We start from the raw sequence: 25,921 nt of genomic DNA on the forward strand, positions 1-25,921 counted from the left end.
ACCAACAGATATTACACAAGATGCAGAGTCGTCACGTCTGATTCCTGAACAAGTGAAAATGCATATTACGTACTTGCCAGTCACGCTTATTATGCCTTATATCTACAAGGACAGTATAGTACTTTAGATTTTTTGGGTTATCCTAGGTAATTTGCAGGGGGGAATATAGTGATAGAGTGGTTGGTATTTTTGTTTAATAAATGTATGAAAGAGGGGAAGGTACCTAGGGATTTGCAGAGAGCATGTATAGTTCCTTTATATAAAGGGAAGGGGGCAAAAGAGACTGTAAAAATTACAGAGGAATTAGTTTACTGAGTATACCAGGAAAAGTGTACGGTGGGGTTATTATTGAAAGAATTAGAGGTAAGACAGAATGTAGAATTGTGGATGAGCAAGGAGGTTTTAGAGTGGGTAGGGGATGTGTAGATCAAATGTTTACATTGAAGCATATATGTGAACAGTATTTAGATAAAGTTAGGGAAGTTTTCACTGCATTTATGGATTTAGAAAAGGCATATGATACAGTGGATAGGGGAGCAATGCGGCAGATGTTGCAAGAGAGGGAGACTACTTCCCAGTAAAAGTAGGTCTTAAACAGGAATGTGTAATGTCACCATGGTTGTTTAATATATTTATAGATGGGGTTGTAAAAGAAGTAAATGTTAGGGTGCTCAGGAGAGGGGCGGGATTAAATTATGGGGAATCAAATACAAAATGGGAATTGACACAGTTACTTTTTGTTGATGATACTGTGCCTATGAGAGATTCTAAAAAAAAATTGCAAAGGTCAGTGGACGAGTTTGGGTGTGTGTGTGTGTAAAGGTAGAAAGTTGAAAGTGAACATAGAAAAAGAATAAGGTGATGAGGGTATCAAATGATTTAGATAAAGAAAAATTGGATATCAAATTAGAGAGGAGTATGGAAGAAGTGAATGTTTTCAGATATTTGGGAGTTGATGTGTCAGCAGATGGATTTATGAAGGATGAGATTAATCACAGAACTGATGAAGAAAAAAAGGTGAGTGGTGCATTGAGGTATGTATGGAGACAAAAAAAAAGTGATCTATGGAGGCAAAGAAGGGAATGTATGAAAGTATAGTGGTATCAACACTGTTATATGGGCGTGAAGCTTGGGTTGTAAATTCTGCAACAAGATGTTTGGAGGCAGTGGAGATGTCCTGTCTAAGGGCAATGTGTGGTGTCAATATTGTAGACAGCCTATGCTGTCTGCCAGCTTAGTTCATATTTCACAGCACTAAGGTGCTGCCCTCTCCAGGCCTGCCCAAGTCAGTGGGACGCTGGTCCCACTCACTCACTCAGTGGCGTAGAAGCAGACAACACGTCTACTCCCTCTCTCCATCGTGGGCATGGCCCTCCCGGGCCATGGGCACAACACGCAAGCCTGTGTACCCACCACAACTTTGCAAATAAAGTAAAGAAGCCTCCAAAAACGTTTATAATTGAACCCCGCCCCGCTTTCAGCATCGCCAAATAATTTGTTTCACAATATTATGCAGAAAATTCGGAGTGTGGGAATTAGAAGATGTGGAGTAAACCCCTTGACTGTCGCAACCCCAAATCCTGAGGTGTCCCCTTGTGTCGCAAAATTTCTGAAAAAAAAAAATTCTTATGAAATGATAAGAGAATCTTTTCCCGATTGTAATGACACCAAAGGAATGAAATTTGATGGAAAACTGACAGAATTACTCTGTCGCAAAGTTAGCGACCTTGGCAATATTTACGAATTGGCGATTTCGCCCACTTTGAGCACTATTTTCGGCTAATTCCATTGTTCCAGTTGACCAAACTCATAGCTATTTCTTTAGAACTCCATTTTTTCTATCAACTGAGTACAAGAAACTGCCCATTTACCGATTTCAGCTACCCAATAAAGCGCTCAGAAATTTGCAATTTGGCCAATTTCATGAAAATTAAAAAATATGACAATTTCAAACAGGGTCCAGAATGAACAATGCAGACATTCCTGGCTCTAAAATAACATTTTCTTTGTTCATCAGTCATGTCTCCAGGCCCCTATAATATTACTCTTGCTTTCTATTTTGAAGTTTTATTCAAACAAAAAATAGAAGATTTACTGTTATGCAGACTACTGCAATATTTTAATAATTGTATAAATTATGTACACCCATTCATGACTGCATTTTAGAATGGCTACTTGGACATTTATTGGAAAATGACATCATTTGTTTGCTTTTGAACATCGGCAAAAATCAAACATTTCCCCTATTTTGAGCTCCATTTCAAGATTCTTTTCATAGAAAAAAACAATCAAAATCACCTCTATTTCTATAATATATTTTTCATTCTATCAAATGCGACAAGAAAACGAGAATACAGCCATAAATACTATGCGATAATAGAGCACAAAGTCAGCATTTTAATAAAAAGAAAAATGGTTGGAGTTTTTATTTTCATTATGCACCGAGTGCTGCAGGAATTTTTTTTATTTGGTGCACACTGACCCATTCTCTCACATGTGGGCCTACCAGCTTTCTCCTGCTTGATTTGAAGCCGCTAGAATTTATGAGTATATATACATCAAACACGGTGGCTCGTAAGACATACATGTATATATACGACCAAAACAGTCAAATGTTTAATAAAAGTATTAGTCAGAGGGCTGAAGAGGGATTGTTGAGGTGGTTTGGTCATTTAGAGAGAATGGATCAAAGTAGAATGACATGGAGAGCGCATAAATCTATAGAGGAAGGAAGGCAGGGTAGGGGTCGTCCTTGAAAAGGTTGGAGGGAGGGGGTAAAGAAGGTTTTGTGGGCAAGGGGCTTGGACTTCCAACAAGCGTGCATGAGCGTGTTAGATAGGAGTGAATGGAGACGAATGGTTTTTTTGGGACCTGATGAGCTATTGGAGTGTGAACAGGGTAATATTTTTGAAGGGATTCAGGGAAACTGGTTATTTTTATATAGCCAGACTTGAGTTCTGGAAAAAGGAAGTACAATGCCTGCACTTTAAAGGAGGGATTTGGGATATCGGCAGTTTGGTGGGATATGTAATAGAATGGTATATATATAATTGGGGCCCTGATATTGTAATTACTTCGGGTCACTTTTTATACTGCATCTTTATATATGCTTCTAAACTGTTGTATCTGGGTGTCTCTGCAAAAACAGTGATTATGTGTGAGTGAGGTGAAAGTGTTGAATGATGATGAAAGTATTTTTGTTTTGGGGATTTTCTTTCTTTTTGGGTCACCCTGCCTAGATGGGAGATGGCCGACGTTGAAAAAAATATACAGTGGACCCTCGCTTAACGATCATTTCCCATTGCGACCAATTATGTAAGTGTATTTATGTAAGTGTGTTTGTACGTGTATGTTTGGGGGTCTGAAATGGACTAATCTACTTCACAATATTCCTTATGGGAACAAATTCGGTCAGTACTGGCACTTAATTAAACATACTTCTGGAATGAAAAAATATTGTTAACCGGGGGTCCACTGTATATATATACAATACTTTACGATATTTTCATGTGTTTCATGATTGTTCGTGGTTCAATAGGTTAAGGAAGCAGTATTTTTAGGCTAAGTAAATGCTATTACAACCTCTCCTCACTTAGAGACGTACTCTTTACCAATAACTTGGACTTACGACGGGCTCTCTGACAAGTATGCACACCTAAATAATGTAAATTAGAGCCGATTCCCTCTATTCTGTTTATTACAATATACAGTACACTAGTGTAAAAACATTTATAAATATACCAGGAATGTTATAAATGGTGTAAAGGTGACATTAACCCTTTCAGAGTCCAGATGCCAAATTTCAAAGTGTGCACCAGTGTCCAAGAATTTCCAAAAAATAATTCTGTTATTTTTTCTTATGAAATGGTAGAGAATCTTTTTCTGAAGGTAATAAAACAAAAAGTACGAAATTTGATGGAAAACTGACGAAATTATGCTCTCGTGAATTTTGATGTGTCAGTGATATTTACGCATCGGAGATTTTGCCGAATCTGACTCACATTTTAGGCCAATTACATTATTCCTGTCAACCAAATTCTTAGCTATTTCACTAGTATTACTTCTATCAATTAAGCACAAGAAATCGCCAAGTCAACTGTTTCAACTACAAAATAGTGATCAGAAATTGGTAATTTGGCCAATTTAATGCAGAGTTCAAAATTCTCCAATTTTAAAATAGGGTCCAGAATAAGCAATGCAGGCATTTCTGGCACTAAACTAACATTTCCTCTGTTCATCAGTTATGTTTTCAGGTTTTACTAATGAATTTCATTTTGATTTTTTATTCACATAATGAATTTTTATTCAAACCAAAAAATAGAAGATTTACTCTAATGCAATATTGTAATAATTGTATAAATAATATCACCACGTTTGCGAACGTATATTAGACCCACCAGCTGGCGTGTATTAGACGTGTGAGGTAATTTGTTTACTCTTGAACATCAGCAAAAATTTAACATTTCTGCTACTTTGAGCTCAGTTTCAAGCCATTTCCAATACTAAAACCAATCAAAATCATCTCTATTTCTGTAATATATCTCCCATTTTATCAAATCAGACCAAGAAATTGCAAATACAGCTATAAAAAACATGCAAAAAAAAAACACTGCAAAGTCGCTGTTTTAATTGAAAATTACGGTCTTATTTTCTCTCATTATGCACTAAGTGCTGCAGGATTTGTTTTATGTGGGGCACACATACCACATACATGTATTCTCTCATATCTAGGCCAAACTTTACTGCTCACAGTTTATCAGAGTGAGCTGAGCTCATGACGTAGATCTACAGTTTGGACCCTCAACGTAAAGCTGTAGATCTACGGCACGGACCCTCAAAGGGAGATTCTGAAGAGAAGTTGCAGAGATTGGTGGATGAATTTGGTAGGGTGTGCAAAAGAAGAAAATTAAAGGTGAATACAGGAAAGAGTAAGGTTATGAGGATAACAAAAAGATTAGGTGATGAAAGATTGAATATCAGATTGGAGGGAGAGAGTATGGAGGAGGTGAATGTATTCAGATATTTGGGAGTGGACGTGTCAGCGGATGGGTCTATGAAAGATGAGGTGAATCATAGAATTGATGAGGGGAAAAGAGTGAGTGGTGCACTTAGGAGTCTGTGGAGACAAAGAACTTTGTCCTTGGAGGCAAAGAGGGGAATGTATGAGAGTATAGTTTTACCAACGCTCTTATATGGGTGTGAAGCATGGGTGATGAATGTTGCAGCGAGGAGAAGGCTGGAGGCAGTGGAGATGTCATGTCTGAGGGCAATGTGTGGTGTGAATATAATGCAGAGAATTCGTAGTTTGGAAGTTAGGAGGAGGTGCGGGACTACCAAAACTGTTGTCCAGAGGGCTGAGGAAGGGTTGTTGAGGTGGTTCGGACATGTAGAGAGAATGGAGCGAAACAGAATGACTTCAAGAGTGTATCAGTCTGTAGTGGAAGGAAGGCGGGGTAGGGGTCGGCCTAGGAAAGGTTGGAGAGAGGGGGTAAAGGAGGTTTTGTGTGCAAGGGGCTTGGACTTCCAGCAGGCATGCGTGAGCGTGTTTGATAGGAGTGAATGGAGACGAATGGTTTTTAATACTTGACGTGCTGTTGGAGTGTGAGCAAAGTAACATTTATGAAGGGGTTCAGGGAAACCGGCAGGCCGGACTTGAGTCCTGGAGATGGGAAGTACAGTGCCTGCACTCTAAAGGAGGGGTGTTAATGTTGCAGTTTAAAAACTGTAGTGTAAAGCACCCTTCTGGCAAGACAGTGATGGAGTGAATGATGGTGAAAGTTTTTCTTTTTCGGGCCACCCTGCCTTGGTGGGAATCGGCCAGTGTGATAATAATAATAAATAATAAAATGGTTAACACAAACCCATTACCATTATAGTATACTCCTCACTTAGCGATGAATTCATTTACCAACGAGTTCTTAGGAATGGAACTCCATCATTAAGTGAGGAGAGCCTGTATTATATTTCCATACAATATATTTGCACATTAAAATGAACGGTAAAGTAGAGTAATATTATACGTTTTTCCCTACATCACATTTGCACACCAAACATTCGCGAATTTTCAAGATTAATGAGGTTCTTGATCCTCTAACCCTCATGAATGTGGAGGGCCTCCTGTACACTCACTGCACAGACCCATTCTCTCATGTGTAGTCCATAATTTACAGCTTACATTTTTGATGCGCTGTAGTTAAAACGCAGATCTACGTAAGCAACACTGGTGTTAACACCAATCACATAAATCTACATGGGAGACATGGGGTTAATGAAGCAACAATAATCACTGTAGATCTAGAGAAAATTTATAATGGATACATGTGATAATTCTAGGTAGTAGGTTGGTAGACAGCAACTGCCCAGGGAGGTACAACTGTCCTGCCATGTTTGTATAAAACAGAAGCCTGTACGTACTTGTTTTAGATGATGGTAGGATTGCTGGTGTCTTTTCTCTGTCTCATAAACACGCAAGATTTCAGGTACAGTGGAACCTCAAATTTCGAACGTATCGCTAATGAAACTCTTCGAAAATCGACCACTTTTCTCGAACCAACTACATGTCCCCATTATCGAACTCGCCCCTTTTCGAACCGCCGGGTACCGGACCTGTCCACCAGCCCGCTCTGTCCGCGTCCCCATGCAAGCAATGTAAGCCAGTCTGGTTTTGTTGATGCTTGAGTGAACACTAACCTGCGGTCTCATTCAAACATTTTATGATTAATTCATTGTGTTTAGTGCTTGTGGGACTGTGAAATAAGCTACAATGGGCCCAAAGAAACTTGCTAGTGGTACCCCTGTGGTAAAGAAAGTGAGAAACATACAGAAGTATGAAAGTGGTGTGAAACTTGTTGAGCTTGCCAGGAAGTATGGGAAAAAAAAGTCGACCATCGCTTCTATCCTGACAAAGAAAGAACAAATCAAGGAAGCTGATGTTGTGAAAAGTGTTAATAAGTTGTTGCTGGTGTGGATCAAGGATAAAGAGATGGCAGGTGATAAGGGCTCAAAGTGGGTGAAATCGCCAATGTGTATATGTTGCCAAGACCGCTAACTTCGCAGGAGTGTAATTTCGTGAGTTTTCGACCAAATTTCATACTTTTGGTGTCATTACCATCGGGAAAAGGTTCTCTATCATTTCATCAGAAAAAAATAATTTTTTTTTTCCAAAAATTTTGCAAAATAGAATGAGTTTCAGAAAGGGGCTTACGACAGTCAAAGGGTTAAGGAGATTTGCGCCAAGTGGAATGATGTCCAAATGTTTGTGGAGAAGTACCACCCTGAGCAAGCTGAAACAAGCCATCTTTGCAACAAGTTCAGTGACAGAACCATGTCCCATTTTAAGGAAATCTTAAACCTTTGACTGTTTTGGTCGTATATATATGTCTTACGAGCCAGTGTTTCGGACGTATATACAGTGGACCCCTGCCTTACGATCAGCTCCCAACTCAAACAATTATGTAAGTGTATTTTTGTAAGTGCTTTTGTATGTGTATTTTTGGGGGTCTGAAACAGACTAATCTAATTTACAATATTCCTTATGGAAACAAATTCGTTCGGTAACGGCACCCGAACAAACTTCTGGAATGAATTAATATTGTAAGTCGGAGTCCACTGTACTGTCTGTATACTCAATAATTCTAGTGGCTTCAAATCAAGCAGGAGAAAGCTGGTAGGCCCACATGTAAGAGAATGGGTCTGTGTGGTCAGTGTGCACCACATAAAAAAATCATGCAGTATGCAGTGCATAGTGAGAAAAAAAAACTGAGTTTTATTTTTGGATTAAAACGCCGAATTTGAGGTGTATTTTCATATAGTATTTATGGTTCCATTCTCGTTTTCATGGTCTCACGTGATAAAATGGAAAACATATTGCAGAAATAGAGATGATTTTGATTAGTTTCATGATGAAAACGACCTTGAAATTGAGCTCAAAGTAGCGGAAATGTTTGATTTTTTACTAATGTTGAAGAGAAAGCAAATCACACCACACGTCCAATATACGTCAACTGGAGAGTCTAATATTCTTTCACTAGTGCACTGATATTATTTATAATATTTTTACAATAATGCAGTAGTCTACATAACAGTAAATTTTGTATTTTTTGCATGATAAAAAATCAAAATAGAAAGCAATAGTAATAAAAGCGGGGCCTAGAGATGTGACTAATGAACAGAGGATATGTTATTTTAGTGCCAAGAATGTCTACATTGTTTATTCTGGACCCTATTTTAAAATTGGCAACTTTTTTAATTTGCGTGAAATTGGCCAAATTGCCAATTTCTGATCACTTTATTGGGTAGTTCAAATTGGTAAGTGGGCAGTTTCTTGTACTCAATTGATAGACAAAATGGAGTTCTAAAGAAATAGCTATGAGTTTGGTCAACTGGAACAACGGAATTGGCCAAAAACAGGGCTCAAAGTCGGCGAAATCGCCGATGCATATATGTCGGCGAGACCACTAACTTTGCGGGAGCATAATTCCGTGAGTTTTTTACCAAATTTCATACTTTTGGTGTTATTACCATCGGGAAAGGATTCTCTATCATTTCACAAGAAAAATTTTTTTTTTTTTTCCAAAAATTTTGCGACAAAGTTTCAGAAAGGGGCTTGCAACAGTCAAAGGGTTAAAGAGGCACCAGAAACAGAGGACTGTGGACAGTTATTTTGTGAGACAGGGGTCTAGTGACTCTCAAGCTGGTCCTAGCGGCATTAAAAGATAGAGAAGGGAAGTAACCCCAGAGAGGGCTTTGATACCAAAGTCCTTATGGAGGGGGATTCCCCTTCCAAACACTAACCCTAACTTCTTCTCTCCTCCTCCCTATCTTCCAGATGCCATCACCAATCTTCAATAAAGGTAAGTAAAAATGTTATTTTATATGTTTATTTAAATTAATTGTACACTATATTTGTTGTGTGTATGTAAAACTATAATTAATCTCTATAAAATGTATTTTTTTGTGAATATTTTTGGGTTTCTGGAACGGATTAATTGTATTTCCATTATTTCTTATGGGAAATATTGCTTCGCTTTTCAAACTTTTTGAATTTAAAACTAGCTCCTGGAACGGATTAAGTTTGAAATTTGAGGTTCCACTGTACATCTTGCTCAGATATGGTAAACACGAGGAAATTAAATCTTCACCAGAGTACAAAACAAATTCTGGCCACAAAATAGAGCGAAACACCAACGTCAAAGACCTGGGAGTGATCATGTCGGAGGATCTCACCTTCAAGGACCATAACATTGTATCAATCACATCTGCTAGAAAAATGACAGGATGGATAATGAGAACCTTCAAAACTAGGGAGGCCAAGCCCATGATGACACTCTTCAGGTCACTTGTTCTATCTAGGCTGGAATATTGCTGCACACTAACAGCACCTTTCAAGGCAGGTGAAATTGCTGACCTAGAAAATGTACAGAGAACCTTCACGGCGCGCATAACGGAGATAAAACACCTCAATTACTGGGAGCGCTTGAGGTTCCTAAACCTGTATTCCCTGGAACGCAGGCGGGAGAGATACATGATTATATACACCTGGAAAATCCTAGAGGGACTAGTACCGAACTTGCACACGAAAATCACTCACTACGAAAGCAAAAGACTTGGCAGACGATGCACCATCCCCCCAATGAAAAGCAGGGGTGTCACTAGCACGTTAAGAGACCATACAATAAGTGTCAGGGGCCCGAGACTGTTCAACTGCCTCCCAGCATACATAAGGGGGATTACCAACAGACTCCTGGCAGTCTTCAAGCTGGCACTGGACAAGCACCTAAAGTCGGTTCCTGGCCAGCCGGGCTGTGGCTCGTACGTTGGTTTGTGTGCAGCCAGCAGCAACAGCCTGGTTGATCAGTCTCTGATCCACCAGGAGGCCTGGTCACAGACTGGGCCGCGGGGGCCTTGACCCCCGGAACTCTCTCCAGATAAACTCCAGGTTGCTACTTCTACTTACACTCAGGTTACACTACACATACATGTACAAGCATATATATAAATGCACCCCTCTGGGTCTTCTTCTATTTTCTTACTAGTTCTTGTTCTTGTTTATTTTCTCTTATCTCCATGGGGAAGTGGAATAAAATTCTTCCTCCATAAGCCATGCGTGTTGTAAGAGGCGACTAAAATGCCGGGAGCAAGGGGCTAGTAGCCCCTTCTCCTGTATAAATTATTAAATTTAAAAAGAGAAACTTTCATTTTTCTTTTTAGGGCACCCTGCCTCAGTGGGATACGGCCAGTTTGCTGAACGAAGAAATGTGATAATTCTCCTTGAGGCAGTTGAAGAGAGACTTTCCTCCGTAAGCCATGAATGTCATAAGAGGTGACTAAAATGCCAAAAGCAAGGGGCTAGTAATCCCTTCTCCTCTATAAATTACTAAATTTAAGAAGAAAAACTTTCATTTTTTTTTTTTAGGTCACCCTGCCTGAGTTGGATACAGCCACTTCATCGAAAAAACACATGATAATTCTCCATGGGAAGTGGAAAAAGAGTCCTTTCTCTGTAAGCCATGTGTGTCGTAAAAGGCAACTAAAATGTCAGGAGCAAAGGGCTAGTGACCTCTTCTCCTGTATAAATCACAAAATGTAAAAAAACAAAGTATTTTTTCTCTTTTGGGTCACCGTACCTCGGTGGGAGACCAGTGGTGTGTTAAAATATGTAATAATATACTGTAACAGCAATTTGTACCTTAGATAAATATATTGAAGAAGTCATGAAATATAATTTTACTGTTTGTTTTTCAATTGTCATGCTACTTAAGCACAAACAAAACAACACCACTTTAACAGAAGTACAAGGCCAGAACATGTGTTGTGCTGGAAACTCAAAGTTGTAAAACTCATATGAACTGAATTAACATACCTGTATAAAATACCAAAAAATCATACCTTTAAAGACAAATTCAAAAAATGTGCCAAGGTTGTCTGGTGATGGGCTGGTGACAAATATATTATTCAAACCAAAATGTACAGCTGCTGCCACAGCCAGACCCAAGGCTGCTGACTTGCCTCGACCTCGACCAGCAGTGACAGACTGTTGCTCGCCTACTCTTCTCTGTCATCACATCCAACATTTTCAGCAGTGCTTTGGCCTAAAAATATGAAAAAGGACTATACTTTGAATTTAATATTTAGTATTATTTCCATATTAAAATCTGACTCCTTCCTATCTGCCAACCAGTTCCAAGCTACTGTTAAAAACCACCTCCTTACCTTAATGTGATCCTCACAGTCCTTTGTATGGACTGATGAAGCCACTGTGTGGCCAAACATTTCCTCATTAAAGATACCCAAGTGTTGCACATGTGTCTAATTTATCAACAAATATATCGTCATATTTAGTATGACTTCAGGAAACTAGCTATATTCCTATCATAATTTTTATTATAATTTTTATTTTGAATTACTGATTACCTTAAATATTGAATAATCTAAGTATTGCTATTCTCATTAACCTTGCTAGAATTTTATCTGTCCATATACATTGAGTCATTCTCACTGAATCAATCCTACTGTGAATATCATTGACTTAAATACATATAAAATACTATCTCATCGCATTCTGTAATAATACAGATAATTAGTTTCACTCTTATTGTAATTTTTATTATAATTTTATTTTAAATTAATAGAATAATCTTAATACATACAGTACAGTGGACCCCTGGTTTACGATCAGCTCCCAATGTGACCAATTATGTAAGTGTATTTATGTAAGTGCGTTTGTATGTGTATGTTTGGGGGTCTGAAATGGACTAATCTAATTCATAATATTCCTTATGGGAACAAATTCGGTCAGTACTGCCACCTGAACATACTTCTGGAATTAAATAATATCGTAAACCGGGGGTCCACTGTATAATGTAAATATTCTTACTCTTCCCATGTAACTTGTTATGATTTTACCTGTTTTATATACATTTGTTTAACCACTTTGCCGTCTGTGCCATAGTTCCATGGCTTGGAAGTCAATGTCCGTGCCATAGTACTATGCCAAAATTGTAGCGGCTTCAAATTTAGAGCGAGAAGGCTGGTAAGCTTACATGTAAGAGAATGGGTCTGTGTGGTTAGAGTGCATAGTAAACAAAAAATTGGGGTGCCCACACTGCATTATGGGAATGCCATCTCAGTACACTTTGTTCACCATGCCTCATGGTAGCAAAGACCTTCACTTCCCGCTGAACTGGTAATGACAGTGATGTGGATTTTGATTTCCTAGCTCTTGATTACCATTCGAGTAGCAACAGTGAGGAAGAATATTCACCAGTGAAGTGTCAATTTATACGATGCCACATGCAGTCTGGTAGTGTGCTATATGTAATTCAAGGGGATGGAGTACATTCCAGAGCACATCCTGTTCCTATACCAGGAACAGATATTGAAAGTGATGATGATTAGGCTACAATTGGAATGGATGATAGACCACATACGTCAGTAGGTGGTGGTGGTGCCATGCAGGATGTGGCACCACCAACAGCCCAGGCTGGGAGCCACACCACTGACTCAGCACATCCACAATCTTCAACTGCCCCTACACAACAACCTGCATAACCACAACCACAACCTTATGAAATGGTAGAGAATCTTTTTGTGAAGGTAATAAAACAAAAAGTATGAAATTTGATGGAAAATTGACGAAATTATGCTCTCGCGAATTTTGATGTGTCAGCGATATTTACGAATTGGCGATTTTGCCGACTTTGACTCCCATTTTAGGCCAATTACATTACTCCAGTCAACCAAATTCTTAGCTATTTCACTAGTATTACTTCTATTCTATCGATTAAGCACAAGAAATCGCCAAGTCAACTGTTTCAACTACAAATAAAGTGATCGGAAATTGTTAATTTGGCCAATTTAACACAAAGTTCAAAATATTCCAATTTCAAAATAGGGTCCAGAATAAACAATGTAGGTATTCCTGGAACTAAACTAACATTTCCTCTGTTCATTAGTTACGTTTTGAGGCTTTACAAATAAATTCCATTTTTATTTTTTATTCACAAAATGAATTTTTATTCACACCAAAAAATAGAAGATTTACTGTTATGCAATACTGTAATAATTGTATGAATATCATCACCATATTTGTGAATGCATATTAGACCCACCAGCTGGCATGTATTAGACGTGTGAGGTCGTTTGTTTACTCTTGAATATCGGCAAAAATTTAACATTTCTGTATATTTGAGCTCAGTTTCAAGCCATTTCTAGTGCTAAAACCAAACAAAATCATCTCTATTTCTGTAATATGTCTTCCATTCTATCAAATGAGACCAAGAAATCGCAAATACAACTATAAAAAACATACGAAAAAACACTGCAAAGTCACTGTTTTAATCGAAAAATCATGATTTCAGTTTTTTTCTCTCATTATTCACAGTGTGCTGCAGGATCTGTTTTATGTGGTGCACACATACCACATAGATGTATTCTCTCATATCTAGGCCCAAATGTACCACTCACAATTTATCAGAGTGAGCTGAGCTCATGACGTAGATCTACGGTTTGGACCCTGAACGTAAAGCCGTAGATCTACGGGACGGACCCTGAAAGGGTTAATATCCAGTACCCACCAACAAACCATATGTAGGATTGGCCGCAAAATGCAAATTTTGTGCCCAATCCTCATCAATTTGGTGTCAATCACAGTGGAATCCTGCCAAATTGTACCTCTGGGAACACTACTAGTGAACCAAAATTTTTTGAACTCTTTTTTGATCAACCCCTGATAAAAATTATTGTCAGGGAAAGCAACAGGCACTTTGATTATACCATGACAAACACACGTTTCACCACAGTCACAACTACACTGGTGGAAGGAGACCACGGTGGCTGAGATGTATTTGTCTTTTGCCACAATAATGCTTTTGTCACATGTGTTTAAGCATAATATCAAATCACACAGGTCCACAGAGTGCCTAATTTCTACCCCAGCCTTCAGTAATATTATCCCAATCAACAGATTTATGCTACTGTTATGTATGCTACACTTCTCTGACAAAACAAGGCCTGACAGAAATGACAGGGTTTTACAAAATTAAAAAATTTTTATGTATCTGAAACAGAAGCTCAGTATGTATTTTTATCCCTTCAGGATCCTTGTTATTGATGAGTCTTTGATTCTCTTCAAAAGTAGACTGTCTTTCAAGCAGTATATACAAAGCAAGAGGAAATGGTTTGGTATCAAGTTGTTTGTGCTTTGTGATTGTGACAGTGGTATTGTACTGGATATAATTGTGTACACAGGAAGAAAACATTGGAAGATACCAGGAAGTTATTGGGTATCTCAGGTGACATAGTGAGAACAACGATGGAACCACATTTTGGTACGGGGCATACATTATATACTGATAACTGGTGAATATGACAGACATGTGGTACAGTGAACTCAAATCATAAGCATACGTCCAGGTTTAATGCAGGCACTCATAGTGGTGAGGTGCAGGTGTTTTCTGCTAATGACATTATGGCATTACGGTGGCATGACAAACGACATGTCACATTGTTGACATCCATTCACCATAATGAAATGAAAGATACTTGCAGGGTGGATACAGTGTCCAATGAACCAATTTTAAAACCTGCAGCTGTGACTGACTACACACTCAATATAGGTTTGGTGGATAAATGTAACATGCAAATTGGATTTGCTGATTGTGTTCATAAGAGTTATAAGTGGTACATGAAACTCTTATTCCATCTCATGGACATTTCCATACTATTTATATTTATTATCACACCGGCCGATTCCCACCAAGGCAGGGTGGCCCGAAAAAGAAAAACTTTCACCATCATTCACTCCATCACTGTCTTGCCAGAAGAGTGCTTTACACTACAGTTTTTAAACTGCAACATTAACACCCCTCCTTCAGAGTGCAGGCACTGTACTTCCCATCTCCAGGACTCAAGTCCGGCCTGCCGGTTTCCCTGAATCCCTTCATAAATGTTACTTTGCTCACACTCCAACAGCACGTCAAGTATTAAAAACCATTTGTCTCCATTCACTCCTATCAGACACACGCTCACGCATGCCTGCTGGAAGTCCAAGCCCCTCGCACACAAGAACCTCCTTTACCCCCTCCCTCCAACCCTTCCTAGGCCGATGAACTGATCACCAAATAACTTCTCGTTTGAGGCAGCAACTCTAACTTGAGCCTCACTATCCTCGTAAAAACTCTTCACTGCTTTCAGTAACCTACCTCCTACACCATACACTTGCAACATCTGCCACATTGCCCCCCTATCCACCCTGTCATACGCCTTTTCCAAATCCATAAATGCCACAAAGACCTCTTTAGCCTTATCTAAATACTGTTCACTTATATGTTTCACTGTAAACACCTGGTCCACACACCCCCTACCTTTCCTAAAGCCTCCTTGTTCATCTGCTATCCTATTCTCCATCTTACTCTTAATTCTTTCAATTATAACTCTACCATACACTTTACCAGGTACACTCAACAGACTTATCCCCCTATAATTTTTGCACTCTCTTTTATCCCCTTTGCCTTTATACAAAGGAACTATGCATGCTCTCTGCCAATCCCTAGGTACCTTACCCTCTTCCATACATTTATTAAATAATTGCACCAACCACTCCAAAACTATATCCCCACCTGCTTTTAACATTTCTATCTTTATCCCATCAATCCCGGCTGCCTTACCCCCTTTCATTTTACCTACTGCCTCACGAACTTCCCCCACACTCACAACTGGCTCTTCCTCACTCCTACAAGATGTTATTCCTCCTTGCCCTATACACGAAATCACAGCTTCCCTATCTTCATCAACATTTAACAATTCCTCAAAATATTCCTTCCATCTTCCCAATACCTCTAACTCTCCATTTAATAACTCTCCTCTCCTATTTTTAACTGACAAATCCATTTGTTCTCTAGGCTTTCTTAACTTGTTAATCTCACTCCAAATCTTTTTCTTATTTTCAACAAAATTTGTTGATAACATCTCACCCACTCTCTCATTTGCTCTCTTTTTACATTGCTTCACCACTCTCTTAACTTCTCTCTTTTTCTCCATATACTCTTCCCTCCTTGCATCACTTCTACTTTGTAAAAACTTCTCATATGCTAACTTTTTCTCCCTTACTACTCTCTTTACATCATCATTCCACCAATCGCTCCTCTTCGACCCCATTGCCTATGCTCTCATTAGCCCATCTATCCTCCAATAGCTGTTTATATCTTACCCTAACTGCCTCCTCTTTTAGTTTATAAACCTTCACCTCTCTCTTCCCTGATGGTGATCACTTCCTAACACAACCTCCTCCTACTAAGAAGAAATGAGCTCAGAAGAAATGTTTTATTTTGTGTATACAAAAAAAAAGAGACACTTGATTAATGTATGAAGAGTGTAAAACACCACTGAGCATGACACTATTTTTCGGAGTTCGGCAAAATTGCAACAGTTCTAGGAACACGTCCAGTGAATGTATACATGCATAAATATGATAGAACATTAGTAATAAGGAACATTTTTACCTATTTGTTAGTGTAAACAAGTTTTGTAAACAATATATAGCCTCTCCTCACTTAGCAACGTACTTGTTTACCAACAACTCGGACTTAAGACGGGCTCTCTGACCATTATGTGCATACGTAAATAATATATATTAGAGCTGATTTCCTCTATTCTGTTTATTACAATATAGAGTACACTACTGTATAAACAAATTCCTTCTATCTTGTACCAACTGAGCCCGCAGAAGTCACCGCGATCATAAAGTCACTTAAAAATAACTCAAGGAATCTGTCTCACGTCCCACCATTATTGTACAAGCAAGCGGCCCATGTCCTTTCGCATGCTATTACATTACTTTTTAACAAGTCACTAGAAACTAGCACTTTCCCGACACTACTCAAGACAGCAAGGGTTACACCAATACATAAAGGTGGTGACCCTACAGACGTAAACAACTATAGGCCAATATCAAACTTACCATTGCTATCCAAAATCTTCGAGAAACTCGTGCACAGGAGACTACATTCATTTATAACGGCACAAAACATACTCAACCCCTGCCAATTTGGATTCGGGAAAAATAAAAGCACTAATGATGCAATTATAAAAGTGCTAGACCTGCTTTACACAGCATTGGAAAATAAGGAATATCTGCTAGGAATTTTTATTGACCTATGAAAAGCGTTTGACACAGTAGACCACGGCATCCTACTCCACAAACTTGACCACTATGGTATAAGAGGCCATGCGCTTGCATATTTTAAATCCTACCTTTCTAATAGGTATCAGTATGTCACCATTAAAGACACAGCCTCATCAATACAGCCACTTGATACTGGAGTTCCGCAGGGAAGTGTCCTTGGACCCCTGCTCTTCCTCACTTACAGCAATGATCTTCCAAACATATCCCAACACCTGAAACCCATTCTCTTTGCTGACGACACGACTTATGTCATCTCCCACCCTAATCTTGCCACCCTCAACACCATTGTTAACGAGGAGCTGCTCAAAATATCGACTTGAATGACAGCCAATAAACTTACACTTAACACTGGCAAAACCTACTATATTATATTTGGCAGCAGAGCAGGTGTTGCGCAACTTAACATTAAGATCGACAACACTCTAATTGCCAGACATAATGAGGGCAAATTCCTTGGCCTATACCTCGACAACAACCTAAATTTCAGCACCCATATCCAACACATACCAAAAAAAGTATCCAAAACGATGGGGATCCTCTCCATGATACGATACTACGTACCGCAAACTGCCCTTCTCACACTATACCATTCACTTATATATCCATACCTCGCCTATGCTATCTGTGCTTGGGGTTCAACTGCAGCAACACACCTAAAGCCAATAATAACCCAATAAAAAGCCGCAGTAAGAATAATCACTAAATCCCATCCCTGGCAACACCCCCCCCCACTCTTCATAGATCTAAACTTACTCCCTGTTCAGAACATCCACACTTACTACTGTGCAATCTATATCTACAGGACCTTAAATTCCAATATTAACCTTGACCTAAAACACTTTCTTGATAGTTGTGACAGGATCCACAGGCATAACACCAGACACAAACATCTCTATGGCATTCCCCGTGTTCGACTAAACCTTTACAAAAATTCAATGTATTTTATTTTTTATTATTTTATTATCACACCGGCCGATTCCCACCAAGGCAGGGTGGCCCGAAAAAGAAAAACTTTCACCATCATTCACTCCATCACTGTCTTGCCAGAAGGGTGCTTTACACTACAGTTTTTAAACTGCAACATTAACACCCCTCCTTCAGAGTGCAGGCACTGTACTTCCCATCTCCAGGACTCAAGTCCGGCCTGCCGGTTTCCCTGAATCCCTTCATAAATGTTACTTTGCTCACACTCCAACAGCACGTCAAGTATTAAAAACCATTTGTCTCCATTCACTCCTATCAAAAACGCTCACGCATGCCTGCTGGAAGTCCAAGCCCCTCGCACACAAAACCTCCTTTACCCCCTCCCTCCAACCCTTCCTAGGCCGACCCCTACCCCGCCTTCCTTCCACTACAGACTGATACACTCTTGAAGTCATTCTGTTTCGCTCCATTCTCTCTACATGTCCGAACCACCTCAACAACCCTTCCTCAGCCCTCTGGACAACGGTTTTGGTAATCCCGCACCTCCTCCTAACTTCCAAACTACGAATTCTCTGCATTATATTCACACCACACATTGCCCTCAGACATGACATCTCCACTGCCTCCAGCCTTCTCCTCGCTGCAACATTCATCACCCACGCTTCACACCCATATAAGAGCGTTGGTAAAACTATACTCTCATACATTCCCCTCTTTGCCTCCAAGGACAAAGTTCTTTGTCTCCACAGACTCCTAAGTGCACCACTCACTCTTTTTCCCTCATCAATTCTATGATTCACCTCATCTTTCATAGACCCATCCGCTGACACGTCCACTCCCAAATATCTGAATACGTTCACCTCCTCCATACTCTCTCCCTCCAATCTGATATTCAATCTTTCATCACCTAATCTTTTTGTTATCCTCATAACCTTACTCTTTCCTGTATTCACCTTTAATTTTCTTCTTTTGCACACCCTACCAAATTCATCCACCAATCTCTGCAACTTCTCTTCAGAATCTCCCAAGAGCACAGTGTCATCAGCAAAGAGCAGCTGTGACAACTCCCACTTTGTGTGTGATTCTTTATCTTTTAACTCCACGCCTCTTGCCAAGACCCTCGCATTTACTTCTCTTACAACCCCATCTATAAATATATTAAACAACCACGGTGACATCACACATCCTTGTCTAAGGCCTACTTTTACTGGGAAAAAATTTCCCTCTTTCCTACATACTCTAACTTGAGCCTCACTATCCTCGTAAAAACTCTTCACTGCTTTCAGTAACCTACCTCCTACACCATACACTTGCAACATCTGCCACATTGCCCCCCTATCCACCCTGTCATACGCCTTTTCCAAATCCATAAATGCCACAAAGACCTCTTTAGCCTTATCTAAATACTGTTCACTTATATGTTTCACTGTAAACACCTGGTCCACACACCCCCTACCTTTCCTAAAGCCTCCTTGTTCATCTGCTATCCTATTCTCCATCTTACTCTTAATTCTTTCAATTATAACTCTACCATACACTTTACCAGGTACACTCAACAGACTTATCCCCCTATAATTTTTGCACTCTCTTTTATCCCCTTTGCCTTTATACAAAGGAACTATGCATGCTCTCTGCCAATCCCTAGGTACCTTACCCTCTTCCATACATTTATTAAATAATTGCACCAACCACTCCAAAACTATATCCCCACCTGCTTTTAACATTTCTATCTTTATCCCATCAATCCCGGCTGCCTTACCCCCTTTCATTTTACCTACTGCCTCAATGTATTTCAAAGGACATAAAATCTGGAACACCCTACCTGAAAACTCTAGAACTGCAGACACATTCATCACTTTCAAAACTACAGTTAGAAAACATCTTATCTCCCTGATCCACCCTGACAACTAACTACATGATAACCAGTCATAAGTTTGCCTATGATACTCCAATATAGACACCTTGTATTGTGCCAAAACAAAAGCATTCACATTGCTAAACTCACAAATTATGATGTAGTCACTTAGCCTTAATACCATAATCTGTAAGGATTTAATGTTAAGAATTAATCTAATTAATCTAAGTACAGTGCCTGCACTCTGAAGGAGGGGTGTTAATGTTGCAGTTTAAAAACTGTAGTGTAAAGCACCCTTCTGTAAAGCACCATGCCTTGGTGGGAATCGGCCAGTGTGTTAATAATAAAAAAAATTAATCTAAGTCTGCTTGAAATGCCTAGCCATGCTAGGTGTCCTAGTGGCCCCCTCTGTAATTAGTATATTATAACATGTAAACCACACAATACCCAAAACCTGTAAACCCCACATTGTAACCCTTATAGAGAATAAACTTGAATGAATCAATCAATGAATGAATAGTTAACATAAACCCGCTACCATTATAGAATGCTCCTCGCTTAGCAATGAATTCGTTTACCGATGTGGATTTAGGAATGGAACTCCATCATTAAGTGAGGAGGGAGAGGCTGTATGTATATAGAACATTAAACTCCAATATAAACCCTCCTCTCAAACTTCTCCTTGATAGCTACAACAGGCACAACACAAGGCACAAAACACTCTTTGACATCCCTCGTGTCCATCTCACCCTATGCAAAAATGCAATGCACATAGACCCCTAGCTGTCTTCAAGCAGGCACTGGATAAGCACCTAAAGTCGGTACCTGACCAGCCGGGCTGTGGCTTGTATGTTGGATTGCGTGCAGCCAGCAGCAACAGCCTGGTTGATCAAGCTCTGATCCACCAGGAGGCCTGGTCACAGACCGGGCCGCGGGGGCGTTGACCCCCGGAACTCTCTCCAGGTAAACATCAAGGGTCCCAAGATCTGGAATTCATTGCCTGAACCAGCAAAAGGTTCCCTGTCTGCCAATCAGTTTAGGGCTATACTAAAAAAATCATCTCATCTCCCAAGATTAACTATACCAACACATACTAAATCATTCAACTATTCAAGAAATTCCAAAAAACTTAGGACTGTTGTAACACTGTAAATTGTACTAATTGTGATATTTTCATTTTTTTTTTACTACTCCTCGACTATAAATCTTATTAATTATAATATTTCGACTAGCTCTCTATTGTAATAATGTAAAATGATGAATAATTAAAATTGACCACTCTATAACCAATGTCTAGTTTTAACCTTTTGAGGGACTACAGGTCCTCTCAGAGACTTGTTCTCAGGGTCGGCCAAATTTCAAAAAAAAAAAAAAAAAAAATTCTTATTAAAAATTAGTTGTTTTTTTTTTAATATTATAGGCTAAACAAAAATTTTTTACCATCAATACTTACCGAGATATGGAGGCGTGAAGTTGATGAAAAAGGGGGACAATGTGGCAACATCGCCGACTGCCGTCTCCTGGTATTCTTTTATTTACTTTCTTATGTACTAATTTCTATTATTTTTTAATTTTTCTTTTTCCAAGTAACTTTTATGGCCTGTGAGGCCAATATGATCAGTATTTTGTAAGTTTTTTCTTTTTCAATACTACACAATAAGGGCATAAACACTGTTGTCATTGTTTTGTTTATAAAAAATATTAACACAAACAAACGATATGAAATGTTGTTTATTACTATTTTTCTATATTTTATATACACATATACAGTCACAGGGAATGTTTCTAGAAGTTCTGCAGCCTGTGGAAGTCTTTGAAACATGGTGTCATGCACAGTGGTGTTTTACACTCCTCACACATAAAACGAGTGTCTCTGCGTTGTTGTGGGGGTTTCCTTGTATGTGCACAGATGTAACACCTCTTCTGAGCCTTTTTCTTGAAAGCAGTAGCAGGCAGTTTTACCAGGAAGTGATCACCATGCTTCAGACGAGAAAGTAGTTGTTGATAATTTGGTGGGCGGTCTATTGCAGGTGTTCTTCCTTGGTACTTGAATACTATTTGTCTGATGACAGACAAACAGAATTCGCCGTATTGTGGTTTGTTTCTGGTCCTCATCTTATACATATTATAAGCATTGAGCATGGAAATGTCCAGAAGATGGAAAAAGAGTTTTATGTACCACTTATAACTCTTGCGAACACAATCAGCAAACCCAATTTGCATGTCACATTTGTCCACTGAATGCATACTGAAGGTGTAATCAATCACAGCTGCAGGATTTAGAATGGGTTCACTGCTCTCTCTATGCTGCCTGCCAGTGTCTGCCATTTCATTAGGGTGAACTGATGACAACAGTGTGACATCTCGTTCGTCATGCCACCGAAATGCCATGATGTCATTGGCAGCAAACGCCTGCACATCACCTCTACGAGTGCCAGCGTCAAACCTGGGCATATGTTTCCGATTTACACGCACTGTGCCATACACATCTGTCATGTTCACTCGCAAAAAATCACTGAGTGAGGGGCTTGTGTACCAGTTATCAGTATATAATATATGCCCCTTACCAAGGTATGGTTCTGTCATTGTTCTAACCACATCACCAGAGATGCCCAATAACTTCCTGGTATTTTGCAATGTATAACTTCCAGTGTACACAATAATATTCAATACCAGACCACTGTAACAATCACAAAGCACAAACAACTTTATACCAAAGCATTTCCTCTTGCTTGGTATGTACTGCTGGTTTGTGTATATATAGAGAGTCTTCCTTTGAACAGAATCAAAGACTCGTCAATTACAAGCTTCCTGAAGGGATAAAAATACATATTGAATTTCTCTTTCAGATACACAAACACATGCCTAATCTTATATAACCTGTCATTTCTGCCAGGCCTGGTTTTGTCTGAGAAGTGAAGCATACGTAACATTAGCACATATCGATTATGTCATTATATCACTGAAACCTGGGGTTGCAATCAGGCTGTCTGTTGACCAGTATGATTTCACTTTGTGCTTATACACATGTGGCATAAGCATTATTGTGGCAAAGAAAAGATACATCTCAGCCACAGTTGCCTCCTTCCACTGGTGTAGATGTGATTTTGGTGAAAGTATTGTGTTTGCCATGGTGTACTCGTAGTATGTGCTGTTTTCCATGACAATACTTTCCATCAGGGGTTCGTCAAAGAATAACTCAAAACATTCCAGTTCAGTGGCATTGTTCCCAAGTGTACAAGATGGCCGTGTTCCACTTTGGCTGTCATCAAACTGGTGGGCATTTGGAACAAAATTGACAGCTTCCTGCCAATCCCAGGTGCGGTCTGCTGGTGGGTACTGGACAATAACAGGTGGTTGTGGAGGTTGTGGTTGTGGAGGCTGGTGTGGTGGGTGGGTGGGGGATGGTGGCCTTTGTTGTAGATCAGCTGAGGCAGCGGAGTGGGTGGCAGCGTGGGTGGTACCATGGCCCACTGCTGGTGCCTCATGGCCATCACCACCACTACCACCACCATGCGCATTTTCCATCCCAATTGCAACACTATCATCGTCATTTTCACTGTCTGTTCCTGTTGTACAGCCACAGGATGTACTCCAAGATGTACTCCTTTCCCTTGGAATAGCATATGGCACACTACCAGAGCGCATATATCGTCGCATATACTGACGCGTCACTGGGGAATATTCCACTTCACTATCACTACTGGAACTGTTTTCAAGAGCTTGTAGTTCATAATCACTATCACTATCATCACAAATGCTCACATCTGAGTCTGGGATTTGGGAAAATAGGAGTTTCCTCTTTGATTCTGGTACAACTGAACGTGAACAAGACAGCCCAGCACCAGAGGTGGAAGGCTGAGGGTCGTGGGTTTTCCTCACTATTACTGATATTATGGTCATTAGTTTCAGTCAAAACCTCACCAAAACCTTGAAACTCATCTTCACTGGCACTTCCATCTGTATTAGAACTGTCACTGGGAAACAAAAGTGTCCCAATTCGCCAAAGAGAGAGGAACTTCTTACCGCGAGGCATGGTGGACATTGTGTACTAAGATGGCGTTCCCACAATGCACCACTGGGTCCCAGATTTTTTTCTACCGCGCACACCGACCACACAGACCCATTCTCTCACATCTAGGCCTACCAGCCTTTTCCCGCGAGATTTGACGGCGCTAGAATTTATGTGTACTAGTACGTCAAAAACCCCTGCGCCTAAGCCGTACTAGCACGTCCGAAACCCTCAAAAGGTTAAATAGTGTGTCAGCATTGATTAGTCTGCCTGAAATGCTCAGTAATGTTAGTGGCTTTCTTTGTACAGTGGACCCCCGCCTTATGATATTAATCCGTTCCTGAGAGCTCATCGTAAGCTGAAATTATCGTTAGCCGAATTAATTTTCCCCATAAGAAATACATAATGGAAATCAAATTAATCCGTTCCTGACACCCCAAAGTATGAAAAAAAAAAATTTTTTACCACATGAAATATTAATTTTAATACACACAAACTGAAGAAGACGTGCACAATTACTACTCTACTAAGAATAGAATGCATAACACTTACCTTTATTGAAGATCTGGTGATGATTGATGGGATGGGAGGAGGGGAGAGTGTGGAAGTTATTGTTTAGAAGGGGAATCCCCTTCCATTAGGACTTGAGTAACAAGTCCTTTTCCGGGGTTACTTCCCTTCTTTTAATGCCACTAGGACCAGCCTGAGAGTCACTGGACCTCTGTCGCACAACAAATCTGTCCATAGAGCTCTGTATCTCCCGTTCCTTTAAGACTTTCCTAAAATGGGCCATAACATTGTCATTGTACAGGTTGCCAACACGGCTTGCAGTAGCTGTGTCAGGGTGATTTTCATCCGTAAAGGTTTGCAGTTCAACACACTTTGCACACATTTCCTTAATCTCTTTTTCAATTCCATATTAATTCTCACCCTTTTTACCACAGGGATGGCACTAGAAGCTTTCTTGGGGTCCATGGTGACTTATTTTGCAGTTACAAGCACTAAAAGCACTGGGATAACGTGAAATGTACTGAATGTATGTGTAGATGCGACCGCACTGGCTGGCTTGTAAACACTGGTGCTGAGGCCACACGTGGGATGTGCCCCAGACGAATCACGTAAGGCGAGTTTTTTATCATGAGGCGAGGCAAAATTTTTGTGTTCAAATGCTTCATATGGCGGATTTAACGTAACGCGATGCGTTCATAAGGCGGGGGTCCACTGTACTTAACAACACTTTACAAAATGTAAATCACACATTGTAACCTTTAGCTAAGAAATAAAAATTTGCATTTGTAACAAGTTCATGCAACATAACCCACACAGGTAAAATGTTTCACATTGCAGTGGACCCTCGAGTATCGTAAGCCTCACACTTCGTAAATTTTGCCATTCGACAACTTTTTTCTTCAAAATAGTATAGCCTCGTGATTCGTAATTTGCTTCACCATTCGTCAGTTACCTGGAACATGCGCATCCGCACCACACAAAGGCGCCCCACACACCATTCCCAGCCAGTGTGGCATTGTTCATTTGCGAGTGGCCATCACCCCATGCATTTATATGATACATTTCATAATATTCCATTCTTTTTTATGCTTGCAACTGCTAAATAAGCCACCATGGGCCCAAAGAAAGCTTCTAGTGCCAGCCCTTTGGTAAAGAATGTGAGAAACATGATAGAATTCAAGAAAGAAATCACTGCAAAATATGAAAGTGGCGTGCATGTGGCCCATCCTGCCAGGATGTATGGGATGCCCCATACATCCATCACTTCCATTGTGGTGATGACAAAGGAAATCATGGAATCTGTTGTTGCTCACAAAAAAGAGATCACAAATACTCAAAGATGTTCAGAATTTGTTGTTGGTGTGAATCAACCAAAAACAGTTAGCAGGAGATAGTGTTATGCAGTCGATAATTTGTGAAAAGGCAAGGCAGTTGTATG

General features: G+C 39.8%; 2 protein-coding genes across 4 annotated transcripts in view; one reads left to right on the plus strand and one right to left on the minus strand.

Moving 5' to 3' along the window:
* Rab39 (RAS oncogene family member Rab39) overlaps positions 1-25,921 on the plus strand; it is a 552,594-nt gene that overhangs the window by 447,398 nt on the left and 79,275 nt on the right. The gene's annotated exons all lie outside the window — the stretch shown is intronic.
* Positions 1-25,921, minus strand: part of LOC128696337 (RNA cytidine acetyltransferase) — a gene marked incomplete at its 5' end in the record, with an annotated part of 179,451 nt that overhangs the window by 134,031 nt on the left and 19,499 nt on the right. The window contains 2 exon segments of the mRNA XM_070090239.1: positions 10,888-11,045; positions 11,047-11,090. Of these exon segments, the coding sequence (XP_069946340.1) occupies positions 10,888-11,045; positions 11,047-11,090 (202 nt within the window).

This window comes from Cherax quadricarinatus, chromosome 31 (genome assembly GCF_038502225.1).
Source record: "Cherax quadricarinatus isolate ZL_2023a chromosome 31, ASM3850222v1, whole genome shotgun sequence".
Classification (NCBI taxonomy): Eukaryota; Metazoa; Arthropoda; class Malacostraca; order Decapoda; family Parastacidae; genus Cherax; species Cherax quadricarinatus.